At 42.5% G+C, this 12,174-nt stretch overlaps 2 protein-coding genes across 11 annotated transcripts in view; one reads left to right on the top strand and one right to left on the bottom strand.

Moving 5' to 3' along the window:
- KATNAL2 (katanin catalytic subunit A1 like 2) overlaps positions 1 to 12,174 on the top strand; it is a 155,492-nt gene that overhangs the window by 6,736 nt on the left and 136,582 nt on the right. For both annotated transcript variants that reach the window (XM_078771973.1, XM_078771974.1), the window contains one exon: positions 604 to 712. In XM_078771973.1, coding sequence (XP_078628099.1) covers positions 662 to 712 — 51 coding nt within the window. In that variant the 5' untranslated portion in view covers positions 604 to 661. The remainder of the gene's footprint in view (positions 1 to 603; positions 713 to 12,174) is intronic.
- Positions 1 to 12,174, bottom strand: part of LOC137418316 (E3 SUMO-protein ligase PIAS2) — a 200,918-nt gene that overhangs the window by 126,217 nt on the left and 62,527 nt on the right. The gene's annotated exons all lie outside the window — the stretch shown is intronic.

The raw sequence follows: 12,174 nt of genomic DNA, 5'->3' as shown, positions 1-12,174 counted from the left end.
GGATGTTTAAGAAAATGAAGGGTATAGACAAAATAAATGCGGAAGGGGTTTTCACCAGAATATATAGCGATGCCAGAATAGACACCAGGGTCCAAATCCTTAGTGTAAAGAAGAGGAGAGTTTAGATGGTAGTGAGGCAAGAGTCTTTCACTCAGAGTAGCTCATGCAAGGTCTCCCTGGAAAAGTAGTGGAAGCTGAAACAGTAGATAGGTATTTAGAAGCACTAGGGATAGAGGTGTACATGGACATTGGCAGGAGTGGTAGCTTGCGTCTATATGGATAAGTGATTGTATACATGTGTAGTAATTGTGATGTCAGTGTTTGTTCAAAACAATGTTCTCCAGCCAATCTCCCCTCCTCATCACCCAGTGATATTTTGCAGATAAACTGATAAATTGGATTGATGTGGTTTTGATAGAGTGCTTGCATGACAGGGCCGAATGCTTCCTCACACACCCGAGTACCTTGTAACGTAATTTGTTACATTATTTGAGCACCGAGTTAGAAACATTGATGATATTAGCCGTACTCTTAATGACGTAGATACCAAGAGAATAATGGCTTGGTAAAAGTTTTGAAGGAATGTTTATTTTTCTTTCTCAGGAGGCATTACATTTTTCTTCTTTGGGAAGAAGACAACAGTTTGTGGGTTCACCACAGAATGGAGATAGCTATGCAATCAATCCAAAGTGCACATCGTATTCGCGAAGCTGTGAGTGCTGCATACCATATTTACCCTGCGCTCGCGAAGCGAAAAGTGGGGTTAAGCATTCAGTTACGTACGTACGTGTGCCGTGCCGTACGTGTCTGCATTTAAAAATTTCATTTTCTCGGCAACCGTTGGTCCGATTGACATGACATTGTCACCACAAGAGGGCCTCCTCCTGCAGAATATTTTAATGATTGTAAAATCATTAAATATTAATGATTATTATGACGTCAAAGGTCACATGGTACAGGCGCCATCTTGGAAAAACTTCGCACCTCCATATCTCTGAAACCACTCCATGGAAAAAATTTGAGACCTGGCTCATTATCAACTACTCCCCATGGGGAATAAGATATGTTAATGATGATGTCATCGGTGCCTTCGTTATGACGTCATATTTCAACAAGTACAACACTTATCCGATCATTATTTTAAAAATTTCAGCAACTGTTGGTCTGATGGATACGAAATTTTCACCATAGGAGCGCCTCCTCCTTTCGAATATTTTAATGATGATCATGACATCATAGATCATGTGGTACAGGGCGCCATCTTGGAAAAACCGAAAATGTTGCACCTCTATATCTCCAAAACCGCTGCATGGAAAAAATTGAAACATGGCTCATTGTAAAGAACTCCATATGGGAAATAGGTGTTGTTAACCATGACGTCATTGGTGCCATAATTATGACGTCATAGTTCGACTGGGACAACACTTAGTCTGATCAGTTTGAAATGTATTGAGTGTGATCTATGCAACAATTATATTAGAGAATATAAATTTATGATGTCATCGCTCATGTGGTCTGGCAGCCATATTGGATCAAAGAAAAAAAAAAGTTCAAAAACAGAAGAGTTGGCTCGCAATAAGTTGACTGCGCAGGGTAAGTATTCTATGAATACCATCTAGTTTTAAACCAGTGGTTGAGCCTAGATTCATTCATTCATCTACACTCTACAGGGTGAGTGATAAGTCCCAGGACACGATTTTAGCTGCTTATACAAGTCTAGCAGAGCAGAGGTACCTGGGGTTGCCAGGCAATGCAGGGTCACTTCGCTGATGGAAATATTGAGAGGAAGGGAGGAAGGTGGGAAGAGGTATGGAAGTGGAAGGGGTGGTGGAGGGAAGGTAAGATAGAGGAGGGGATGGGAGGAGGAGAGTAGGTGGGTAGAAGGGGGGAAATGGGATGGGAGGGGGGAGAGACAGAGAGTAGTGGGGGAGAGAGTGAGAGAGAGAGAGGAAAATGGTGAGGTGAGGCAATTCTGGTGGGTAAAGGGATCTTAGGGGTCTTATGGGTCTCAGAGGTCTTAAAGGGTCTTCGAGGTCTTAAAGGGTCTTTGAGATCTTCAGGGTCTTTGAGGTCTTTCAGGATCTTTATGGGTCCTTGGGATCTTAAGGACCTTTTGGATCTTAAGGGTCTAAAGTGTCTTTAGGGTATTCGTGGTTTTAAAGGTTCTTACTTAAGGGTGTTCAAGGTTTTCAACAGTCTTAGGGGTCTAATCTCTCAAGCATGTAAGAAATCTTCTCTCAAGCATATAATCTAATCTATCAAGCATGTAGAAGAAGGTCTTAGGGGTCCTTAAAGGCTGAAGTGGTGGATGAAAGTACCCTTAGGACTGGAAGCATGTAAAAAGTCTTCTCCGTGAACAAACAGACAGACATCGTACTAAAATACGCCATTTGTGTCTGTCTGTCCGATGAATTTTTGACGCCAATACATTCTGTCGTTACTTATCCAATCTCAACCAAACTTGACAGGATGACAAAGGGTTACACAATGAAGGTTGTCGTGCATTCATTTGCCCCCCACCCCAAGGGGGTTTTCTCCCCCCGAGCGAGTTTGCGCGCCATTGCTGCCAATGGGTTTGCACGTTGAGGTGTATATAAATGTTAAATTAGCTTTATCGTGGCGTATTTCCAAAGAGGATTTATCGTGGTGTTTTTCCAAAGACGCTTTTCATAACAAAATTAATGGTAATCACATGTTATTAATGTTATTAGTTATTACAAAACAATATTAATACTAATAATGTCCCAATTCCCCAAGGCGTTTTTCCTGCAGTGATAACGTGTATAAATAGCTTATAGCCGGCGAAGCCGGTGTTGTCAATGAACCAATGAACGTGCACGTATTATGTTGAAAAGCCAGATTTTGCTGGATCCCTTGACTTGAGAATTTCGAAGCTTTGACGCACCAAATCGCTCAATGGAGGCCGCCATCTTGCGGATGCCGAAGTATGCATAACAAATTGAAAAAAGTTCAATAGGAGTTTGTTTCACCCGTCTTTGTTTGATTCACAATTTTATGCACCTCTAATTTGTAATTAAAATACTTTAAGACCAAACTCGGCCTGCACGGGCCTGGTTATCTTCAACGAAAATCGTCACCAAACACCGGAACCAATGAGATTCGAGCATTTGAAAAAAATATTTCAAAAACCAAATCACTCAATGGAGGCCGCCATCTTCCGGATGCGGAAGTATGCATAAAAAAATTGTGAAAAAGTTCAATAGGAGTTTGTTTCACCCGTCTTTGTTTGATTCACAATCTTATGCACCTCTAATTTGTAATTAAAATACTTTAAGACCAACCTCGTCATCTTCAACAAAAATCGTCACCAAACACCGGAACCAATGAGATTCGAGCATTTGAAAAAATATTTCAAAAAAGCTTATTACGCGTTTCAGAGGGTGAAAACAGCGTCAAATATTCTAAAATTGACGAAGAATTATTTTTTAGAAATCTCGCGGCCGTAGGGGTAAGTTTTTCACGGCCGGAAATATCCGAAGTTGAGACGGAATTCACCAAATTAATTAAGAAGTAAATTTTATCAATTACAATCTCATCCAGAATGCAAATGGTGTCATTCTAGGTCTGAATTTGTGAAATTTTGTGAGCTGACCAATCAGCGATCAGCTTAGGTCAGCCAATCAGCACCATCGACACGGTTTGATTAACGACAGTCACACATTGCCATTGAAACGGCGCTATCGTCTGATCTGTCGGTACTGATCTTACTGCAACATAACTTCTTCTGGTGGAGGAAGCCGCAGTGCCCGGAGAGAACCAGTCCTGACAGCGACTGAAGTTAGAAGACTACACACATACTGTGAAAACGTATGTTAAGCCCAGTTAAAATTTCTTAAAATAGGCCCTAAGCTAGCACATCGTATAGTTACTTTCTTAAGCTTCTTGTGACATTTATTGTATGTAGGTATTGGGGAGGACTGTCTGCTCTTCTCTTTTACCAAGTCTTACCAGGTACGGTACCTACTACATCTACCAACTACCTAACCTACTGATGCCATAGTGATGGGTAAAATAGTGGCAAGAGGCTTTGGCTTCGCCGGCTCATTGCGGCTTTGCAGTCGGGTACTCGTCGTTATAATGGCGTTTCCGTGTGGAGCAACGGCTTCTACAGGAAGTAAAAATATCATAAACTACAAACACGTATGATTAGCTTTTTATACAGTCGCTAATGCTGTTTATAACACTAAATGAAGAAATTTGGAGGAATACCGACATCTGTGAGGAAAGTTTTACTTACAGAACTGAGCGAAGATCTACTGCTCTCTATATACCCCACAAAGGATGGGGTAATAACACGACCCTTCCTGGCAGTAACATGGGGTTTTTTGTGGCGGCCTTTTGACACTCGCTCCTGCTGTTTTATACGAAACTGAAAGGGAGGAAGCCCGGGTTGTGCTCATTTGCCAAGCTGCTAGCTAGCGCTTGTCAAGCCAGCCATTCCTTAACGGTTCTGAATGTTGTGCTTGCTCGAATGCTTAACCACTTGGCGATCTCTCCACAATAAACTTGGTAAATGAACACACACCCAATGTTCTTGAGACCCGATCAAAAATCGACTATAATCTGTATACCCCAAAGAGGAATGACCCTTCTTTCCACTCCCGTAGTGTGTGGGTGTACTAGTCCAACAAATTTAATTTTTAGACGATGAGTTGAGGTTCTGCTGGTTTAGGTTGAGGTCGTGTTTTTAGTGTTTTTTAAGGCTTTTGTGTTCAAACAAACATGGCGGCCGAACCACGTGACTGATGACGTCATCATTATTTTTTTTCTCCACCAATTTATGCCTAGATGATGCTCAAGAAATTTCATCTTGATCAGATGAAGTTTTGTACTTGTCGAATTATGACGTCATAATGGAGGCACCTATGACATCATCATTAACATATGTTATTCTCCATGGAGAGTTCTTTACAATGAGCCAGTCTCAATTTTTTTATGCAGCGCTTTCGGAGATATGGAGGTGCAGTTTTTCCAAGATGGCGCCCGTACCACGTGATAATTATCACGTGATGATGTCATAATCATCAATAATAATAAAATTATACAGGTGGAGGTGCATCTATGGTGAAAATTTCCTGTCAATTGGACCAACGGTTGCAGAGAAAATCATATTTATTCTGTGCGGACAAACACAAACAGACTCAAATGCAATACCCTCTCCTCTGGAGAGGGTCATTGCATGTCCATGCTCATGTGAAATACAGTTTGAAAAGTCAGAGGAAAACCTTTTATTTATTGATTAAAGACCACTATTTTTTTTCCTCTGAATTATGAGAACGTATACGGAACCTTCTTTGGGCGGTGTATATTACATTGCACTTGCAGCCGTGATCACTCCAAACAAAACATGCATGAGTCATTATTTCGCTTCCTCTGCATGAGATGCAATAAATTGTTTCCTCAAAACGGTACCTTGATGTAATTATAGCCGGCGAAGCCGGTGTTGTCAATGAACGCGTAGTCGCGTACGTATTATGTCGAAAACCTGATTATGCCTTGGCTCGAGAATTCCGAAGCGCAGTGGAGGCCGCCATCTTGCGGATGCGGAAGTATGCATAACAAATTTAAAACGTTCATTAGGAGTTTCTTTCACCCATCATTGTTTGATTCACAATCTTATGCACCTCCAATGTATTATTAAAATACTTTAAGACCAACATCGGCCCGCACGGGCCTGGTTATCTTCAACGAAACGCGTCACCAAACACCGGACCCAATGAGAGTCGAGCATTTGCAAAAATATTTCTAAAATGAAATCACTCAATGGTGGCCGCCATCGACCGATGCGGAAGTTTGCATAAAACAATTGCGAAAGAGTTCAATAGGAGTTTGTTTCACCTGTCGTTCTTTGATTCACAATCTAATGAACCTCTAATTTGTAATTAAAATATGTTAAGACCAACCTCGTTATCTTCAACGAAAATTGTCATCAAACACCAGAACCAATGAGATTCGAGCAGTTGAAAAAATATTTTTTTAAAGCTTATTACACGTTTCGGAGGGTGAAAACGGCGTCAAATATTCTAACATTGACGAAGTATTATTTTTTACAAATCTCGCGGCCATATGGGATAGTTTTTCACGGCCAGAAATACGGTATAAGCGGTTTACATATTTAGTTTAGAAATACGGATAGTTTTTCACGGCCGGAAATATCCGAAGTTGAGACGGAATTCACCGAATTAATCACTGCAAGCTAACTTCTTCTGGTGGAGGAAGCCGCAGTGCCCGGAGAGAACCAGTCCTGACAGCGACTGAAGTTAGAAGACTACACACATACTGTGAAAACGTATGTTAAGCCCAGTTAAAATTTCTTAAAATAGGCCTTAAGCTAGCACATCATAGAGTTACTTCCTTCGCTTCTTGTGACATTTATTGTATGTAGGTATTGGGGAGGACTGTCTGCTCTTCTCTTTTACCAAGTCTTACCAGGTACGGTACCTACGACACCTACCTACTACCAACTGCCTAACCTACTGATGCCATAGTGATGGGTAAAATAGTGGCAAGAGGCTTTGGCTTCGCCGGCTCATTGCAGCTTTGCAGTCGGTACTAGTAGCCGGCGAAGCCGGTGTTATGAATGAACGCGTACGTATTATGTTGAAAAGCCAGATTTTGCTGGATCCTTTGAGAATTTCGAAGCTTTGACGCACCAAATCGCTCCATGGAGGCCGCCATCTTGCGGATGCGGAAGTATGCATAACAAATTGCGAAAAAGTTCAATAGAGGCTTTGGCTTCGCCGGCTCATTGCGGCTTTGCAGTGGGGTCATATTATAATATGCATAGTTCAGTCTTCAAATGTACACCAGAGGCCTATGAAGCCAAAGAGCTACGTGGAGAGAAAAAAAAATGGCGGTGATTTCTGGCCCACTGGTGTCGCCTGGCTAATGGGTGGTGCTTGTGACGCAGGGGGGGGGGGGGAGGAGGAAAGGCATGGTCTGTATAGGCGGATTATGACTTGGGCACTTATGAGCACTTATGGGCAGCACAGACACAAACTCAGCTTTATATATATATAAGATTTGTTATTACCATCTACCAGGGAGAGCCATAAGCCCCAGGAGTATTAATAACAGATTACAGTAATAAATAATAGTAATACATAACAGGAGTAACTCGAACAGCATGCGATAGAGAGCATACCTCTGCCAGGTTGAACAGTTTATGTTTTGTATCCCTCTGGTAGGTCATATTTGGATCCGGACCTGAACCAAAATCGAATCGGCTTGTCACTTACCCAACTGTTCCAATAGGTTTTGGCACAAGTCGTCCACAACTTTTTGAGATATCATGCTATATACCGGCTATACATCGGTCAATGGTGAGGAATCACTTAATAAATTCTCTGATCCGGATCCTGATTCGAATTGTCACCAAAATTGAATCAATTCTTCCTTGTCACACACACAACCTGTCCACCAGGTTTCATCCGAATCTGTTCACAACTTTTTGAGATATCATGCTATATATATTTGTTTTCCCTATCTCTCAATGGTGAACAATCACTTAAGTAAATTCTCAGATCCAAATCCGGATCTTCACCAAAATCTAATCATTTGGTCCTTGTCAATCACCCAACTCTCCACCAAATTTTGTCTGAATCCGTCCACAACGTTTAGAGATATCCTGTTCACAAATAAACAGGCAGACAGACAGGGGTAAAAACATAGCCTCCATCCACATATGTAACATAGCCAGTTATTTTTTTCAAAATGGCCACCATGTACAAGGCATGCCATTTTTTTAACCCCCTCCATACTCTCCCCCCTCAAAAATCAATGGACCCGACACCCCGGTTTTTTTTACCTTCAACCCTCTCCGAAGTGTTGGCGAAGACCTGCCAATCCAACAGTTGGGATAAATTTGAGGTTATTTCGTACCACATATGCATGATGTGCAGGTGGTTGCCCCATCCTGCTGAAAATAAATATCATGGGTTGGACCAGGTCGTTCAAGTTCAGGTGTGGGGTAATTCTCCAACATATGCAGATATAACTGCTGGTTGACTGACGCATCAAAAAAGTAAGGACCAAAGTAAAGACCAACCCTAACAAACCTTTACATCAACAAACCTAGAAGATAACACCACCCAAACCATAACATATAGTGGACGGCCTTGCACTTCAACATGATGTGGATTAGCATCACTCCAAAAGTAAAGATTGCGTTGAGCTGAACTGAAGTAAACAGCACACTCATCACTAAACATAACCTTTGACCTTTTAGGAATTGTATGTAAGTGCTGCAGCAGTCTGCCACAAACTGTCAACCTGTTTTCATGACATGCATCTGACAATTATTCACAAATGAACCATGGTTTCATGTGGAGGTCTTCTTTCATTGAGCAACGACGCAACGAATATGAAACACACAACTTTGCAAAACGCTTCCGTCATGATTTTTTCAGAGATTTTAAATGGATGTTTTATTGTTTTAAATTCCGAAATCACGAATTTTGGTCGTCCACTGCGCTTGCTGTCGGGTACTCCTCCAGTCTGAAATGCATTTTTTTCCCCAAAGATGAAGATTTTTTTTTCCCCCAAAAAGGCTGGCTTTCCAAAACGCTCCTCAACGTCTTCTTTCTTGTACTTGTTTCATCGTCTTGTTTGTTTCTCCTCTCGTGTGACCACACAGCCTCTCTTCCACTGTAAATGGACTGGTGTCTGGCATCTTGGTTCAACGTATTATTAGCTTATCTGGAATTGGAATTCCAGATAAGGTATGGTCATCGTGCACCATCCATCTTCAACTGTCCGTCTCCTTTTTGAATTTCACCGGCCAAACTGTGGGCGATCCGGCTGGAATTCAGCAGCAAGGTTCCACTCCTGACTGGTAATTGGGATTGCAAAGCTCGTTATGGTCACGTGACAGTTGGCGGCAGGAAGGGCATCCGGCCGTAAAACATTGCTTCAAAAAGGGGACCAAAAAACAACAACAACCACGGTCCCCGAAAAAGGCCAACCCCCGCTTTGGGGGGGGAAATGGCCTCTAAAAGGTGGGTTATGGTCACGTGACTTTAAGTAGGTCAAAATGGCAGAGTAAATTCGTTCAAAAATCTTCTTCTCCAGACCCATCAGTCAGAATGCTACCAAATATTGGTGATATTAGGCCAGGGTCCAGATAAGCTACAGTTCCAGTGGTCCTATTTTTTGTATTATCTGAAAAAAAAAAAAGACAACAGTATCAATAAATGGTATATTTAAAAATCTTGTACAAGCAGCTAAAACGTTGTCCTGGGACTTATGGCTCACCCTGTATATTACCTGAATTTAATGTATCCTACTTATAACAAGACCAATATATTGACATTGTTAGGACTGAGGTTCATTGTGTTGGCGATATCGGTTGGTTGATCCTCATGACCGCTCTTTTGATACTTCGCTAATTTCTTCAGTCTGGAGCAAGCGCTCCCAGTTCTTTCAACAAGGATTTCCAACCAATCTTTTCAGATGGTCCGTCCACCACAATCTTGGTCTCTTCCTTTGACTTTAGCCTGCCACCTTTCTCTCCATGATAGTTTTCTTAAGGTTGTCAACTTGTGCATGTGTGTGTGTGTGTGTGTATGTGTGTGTATGTGTGTGTATGTGTGTGTATGTGTGTGTGTATATATATATATATATATATATATATATTGTTGTGGATATGAGAATGCTTTTTTTGTTGTTGTTGTTGTAGTGTAAATTGTTGTAAAATATCGCCCTCCTTACTCCAGTGTTGTATAAAGGTCAAAGGGCGTTCCCATAGTTAGTTCCATAAAGCATACATGAAGGACACCATAATACCCCTGTTCAGTAGTTTATTTCCTTATTATGTGTATTAGGGTAAGGCCTTGTCTTCCATTAAGATGACACTCCATTGCACCAGGTGAAATAAGAGTAGATTCCGTTCACATTCCCTTTTCGTCAATTGCCGCCATTAAGCATGTGCTCAGCTCGGGGAAGAAGGGCGTGCCCGCCCATCGTCATCAAGGGTGGAGTCAGAGGGCCTGTGCCCACCAATCAGGGCCGAAGCGAGCTCACCGAGGGGCGTGTCCTGAAGGCCGGCGGCTTGATCGCCTGAGGCGCTATAAAAGCGCGCGTGCAAGAGCCGAGTGCGTGGTTGGACCAAGCGAGAGACGTGCAAAGAGAGGCGCGTCAGAACGTTGGTTGGTGGTTGGTGGCGGAAAGAGAGTTGGTTGCAAAAGAGAGTGGGAGAAGTAAAGAGAAGTGAGGCGGAGTGAGGCAGAGTGAAGCCAAGAAAGACAGCAAGCCTTGTGAGGGTTGAGTTGAGGAGGAGCACAAAAAGGGACACCAAGAGTTGCGTCGACGCCACCGAGGTTTTTTCCGCCAAGAACACGAGGAGTCGGAGCTGTCACCTCCAGCCCTGCCGTTTGCAGGGACCTGACCCTTCCTCCCCCTCCAGCCATCCACCTCCTGCCATTCCTATCATCATCCCCCGTGTAAGTGTGTTCGTAGTCTGTCTTTTGTCTTGTCCCTGGGTATAAGTAAGCTTGTATAAGTTAATATTTGCACTGTGTCACCTGCTTTTTCCATTTTCCCTGTATATAACCTTGACTGCTCCTTTTGCTTAGTGTGTGTAGATAATAAATCCTGTTACTCTTCTGTACGTCTTCTTCTTCTTCCTCTTTACATTCGGTCGCTTTAGAGGTTTCCATATTGAATATCTGTGGCGCGATTTTGGCCAACGTTCAGGAATCGGGTTAGTCGGGGTAACTGTTAGGGCCGCGGGGCCATCTGCTCGGCAAACCAACATCTTATCCGCGGTCCATAACAATATATATATATATATATATTATATATATATATATATATATATATATATATATATATATATATATATATATATATAGTGTGTATCAAAAAAAAGGTAATCCAAATTCAAGGGGTTAATATGCAACGGTTATTTAGTTTGACAATTTACATATAGTTTACCAATTATGAGGAGATCCTCAGCTTTCCATTGATGCCTTTCATGCATCCTTGCTGTCACACATGACCGAGTACATGTACATTGAAAATGACAAGTTCAAATCGCATTTTTACAAGTTTGGCTAATCGGTGCAAGACAGTTTTAAATGGACGCATTACTTGTCGACTGCCAAGTTGATTATGTAAAATTGTTAAGCTGGTCTGGTAATCGTCGGTTGCGTCATCCTTTGTTTAAGATGGGTATTTAAGATGGGCCTACAGTGTATGGGTTTAGAGACAGTCCGAGTCATTGAAAAGATGGTTCAACTTACGACTGAACAGCGGACCTTAGTGGTTAGAACCTTTCACCAAACTGGAAGTTTGCAGCGAACTCGTGATGCATTCAGGGAACGTTTCCCAGAACGGGAGCCTCCAGCAGCCAAAACCATCTGGGCGAATGTTAGAAAATATCAAGAGCATGGCACTAGCCTCAACCGCAACAAGGAGAATTCTGGTAGGAGGCGCACTGGGCGATCGGAAATTAACATTGCAGCAGTAAGGCAGAAAGTTTTGGAGCATCCTCGGCATACCAGCGCAAGACGAAATGGGACGGGATTGCCTTCGGGAACATTCAACCGATTCACAAGACTGGACCTCCACCAACATCCATATCGGATTCACATCCGGCATCAACTTACCCCAAGGGATTTTGCCAGGAGGCTGGTGCTTGCCAGATGGTTGATAGCATGTTGCAAAGCAGATGTCAATTTCCTGCGGTATCTCATTATTGGAGCTGCTTTCGCCATGGACGGCAAGGTCAATACCCATAATGTTCTTGAATATGCACCGACAGGACAACCCCCAGAATTTAATTTTGACACCAACATGAATCGACAAAAGTGGACTGTTTGGTTGGGACTTTGTGGAAGTGGTCAGGTGATCGGACCATTTTTCTTTCAAAGGAATGTCAATGGTAACAGGTGTCTGCAGATGATCAATGATGAAGTTTTACCGCAGCTGGAGGAGAACTTTGAGCGACAGGTTTGTGGTGTCTTCAGATATCTCTGGTGGGCCCAAGACGGCGCTCCAGCACATCGTCTTATCGCTGTCCGAGATCGACTGAGGGAACTCTTTGGAGACCGAGTCATCGCCCTCAACCATGCAGTGGAATGGCCGCCAAGATCACCCGACCTCACACCATGTGATTATTTCCTTTGGGGACATTTAAAGAACAAGGTGTTCGTA

Source organism: Myxine glutinosa, chromosome 2, assembly GCF_964187855.1.
Source record: "Myxine glutinosa chromosome 2, kmMyxGlut1.1, whole genome shotgun sequence".
In the NCBI taxonomy this organism is placed as follows: domain Eukaryota; kingdom Metazoa; phylum Chordata; class Myxini; order Myxiniformes; family Myxinidae; genus Myxine; species Myxine glutinosa.
This window is presented reverse-complemented; position numbering and strand designations above follow the sequence as displayed.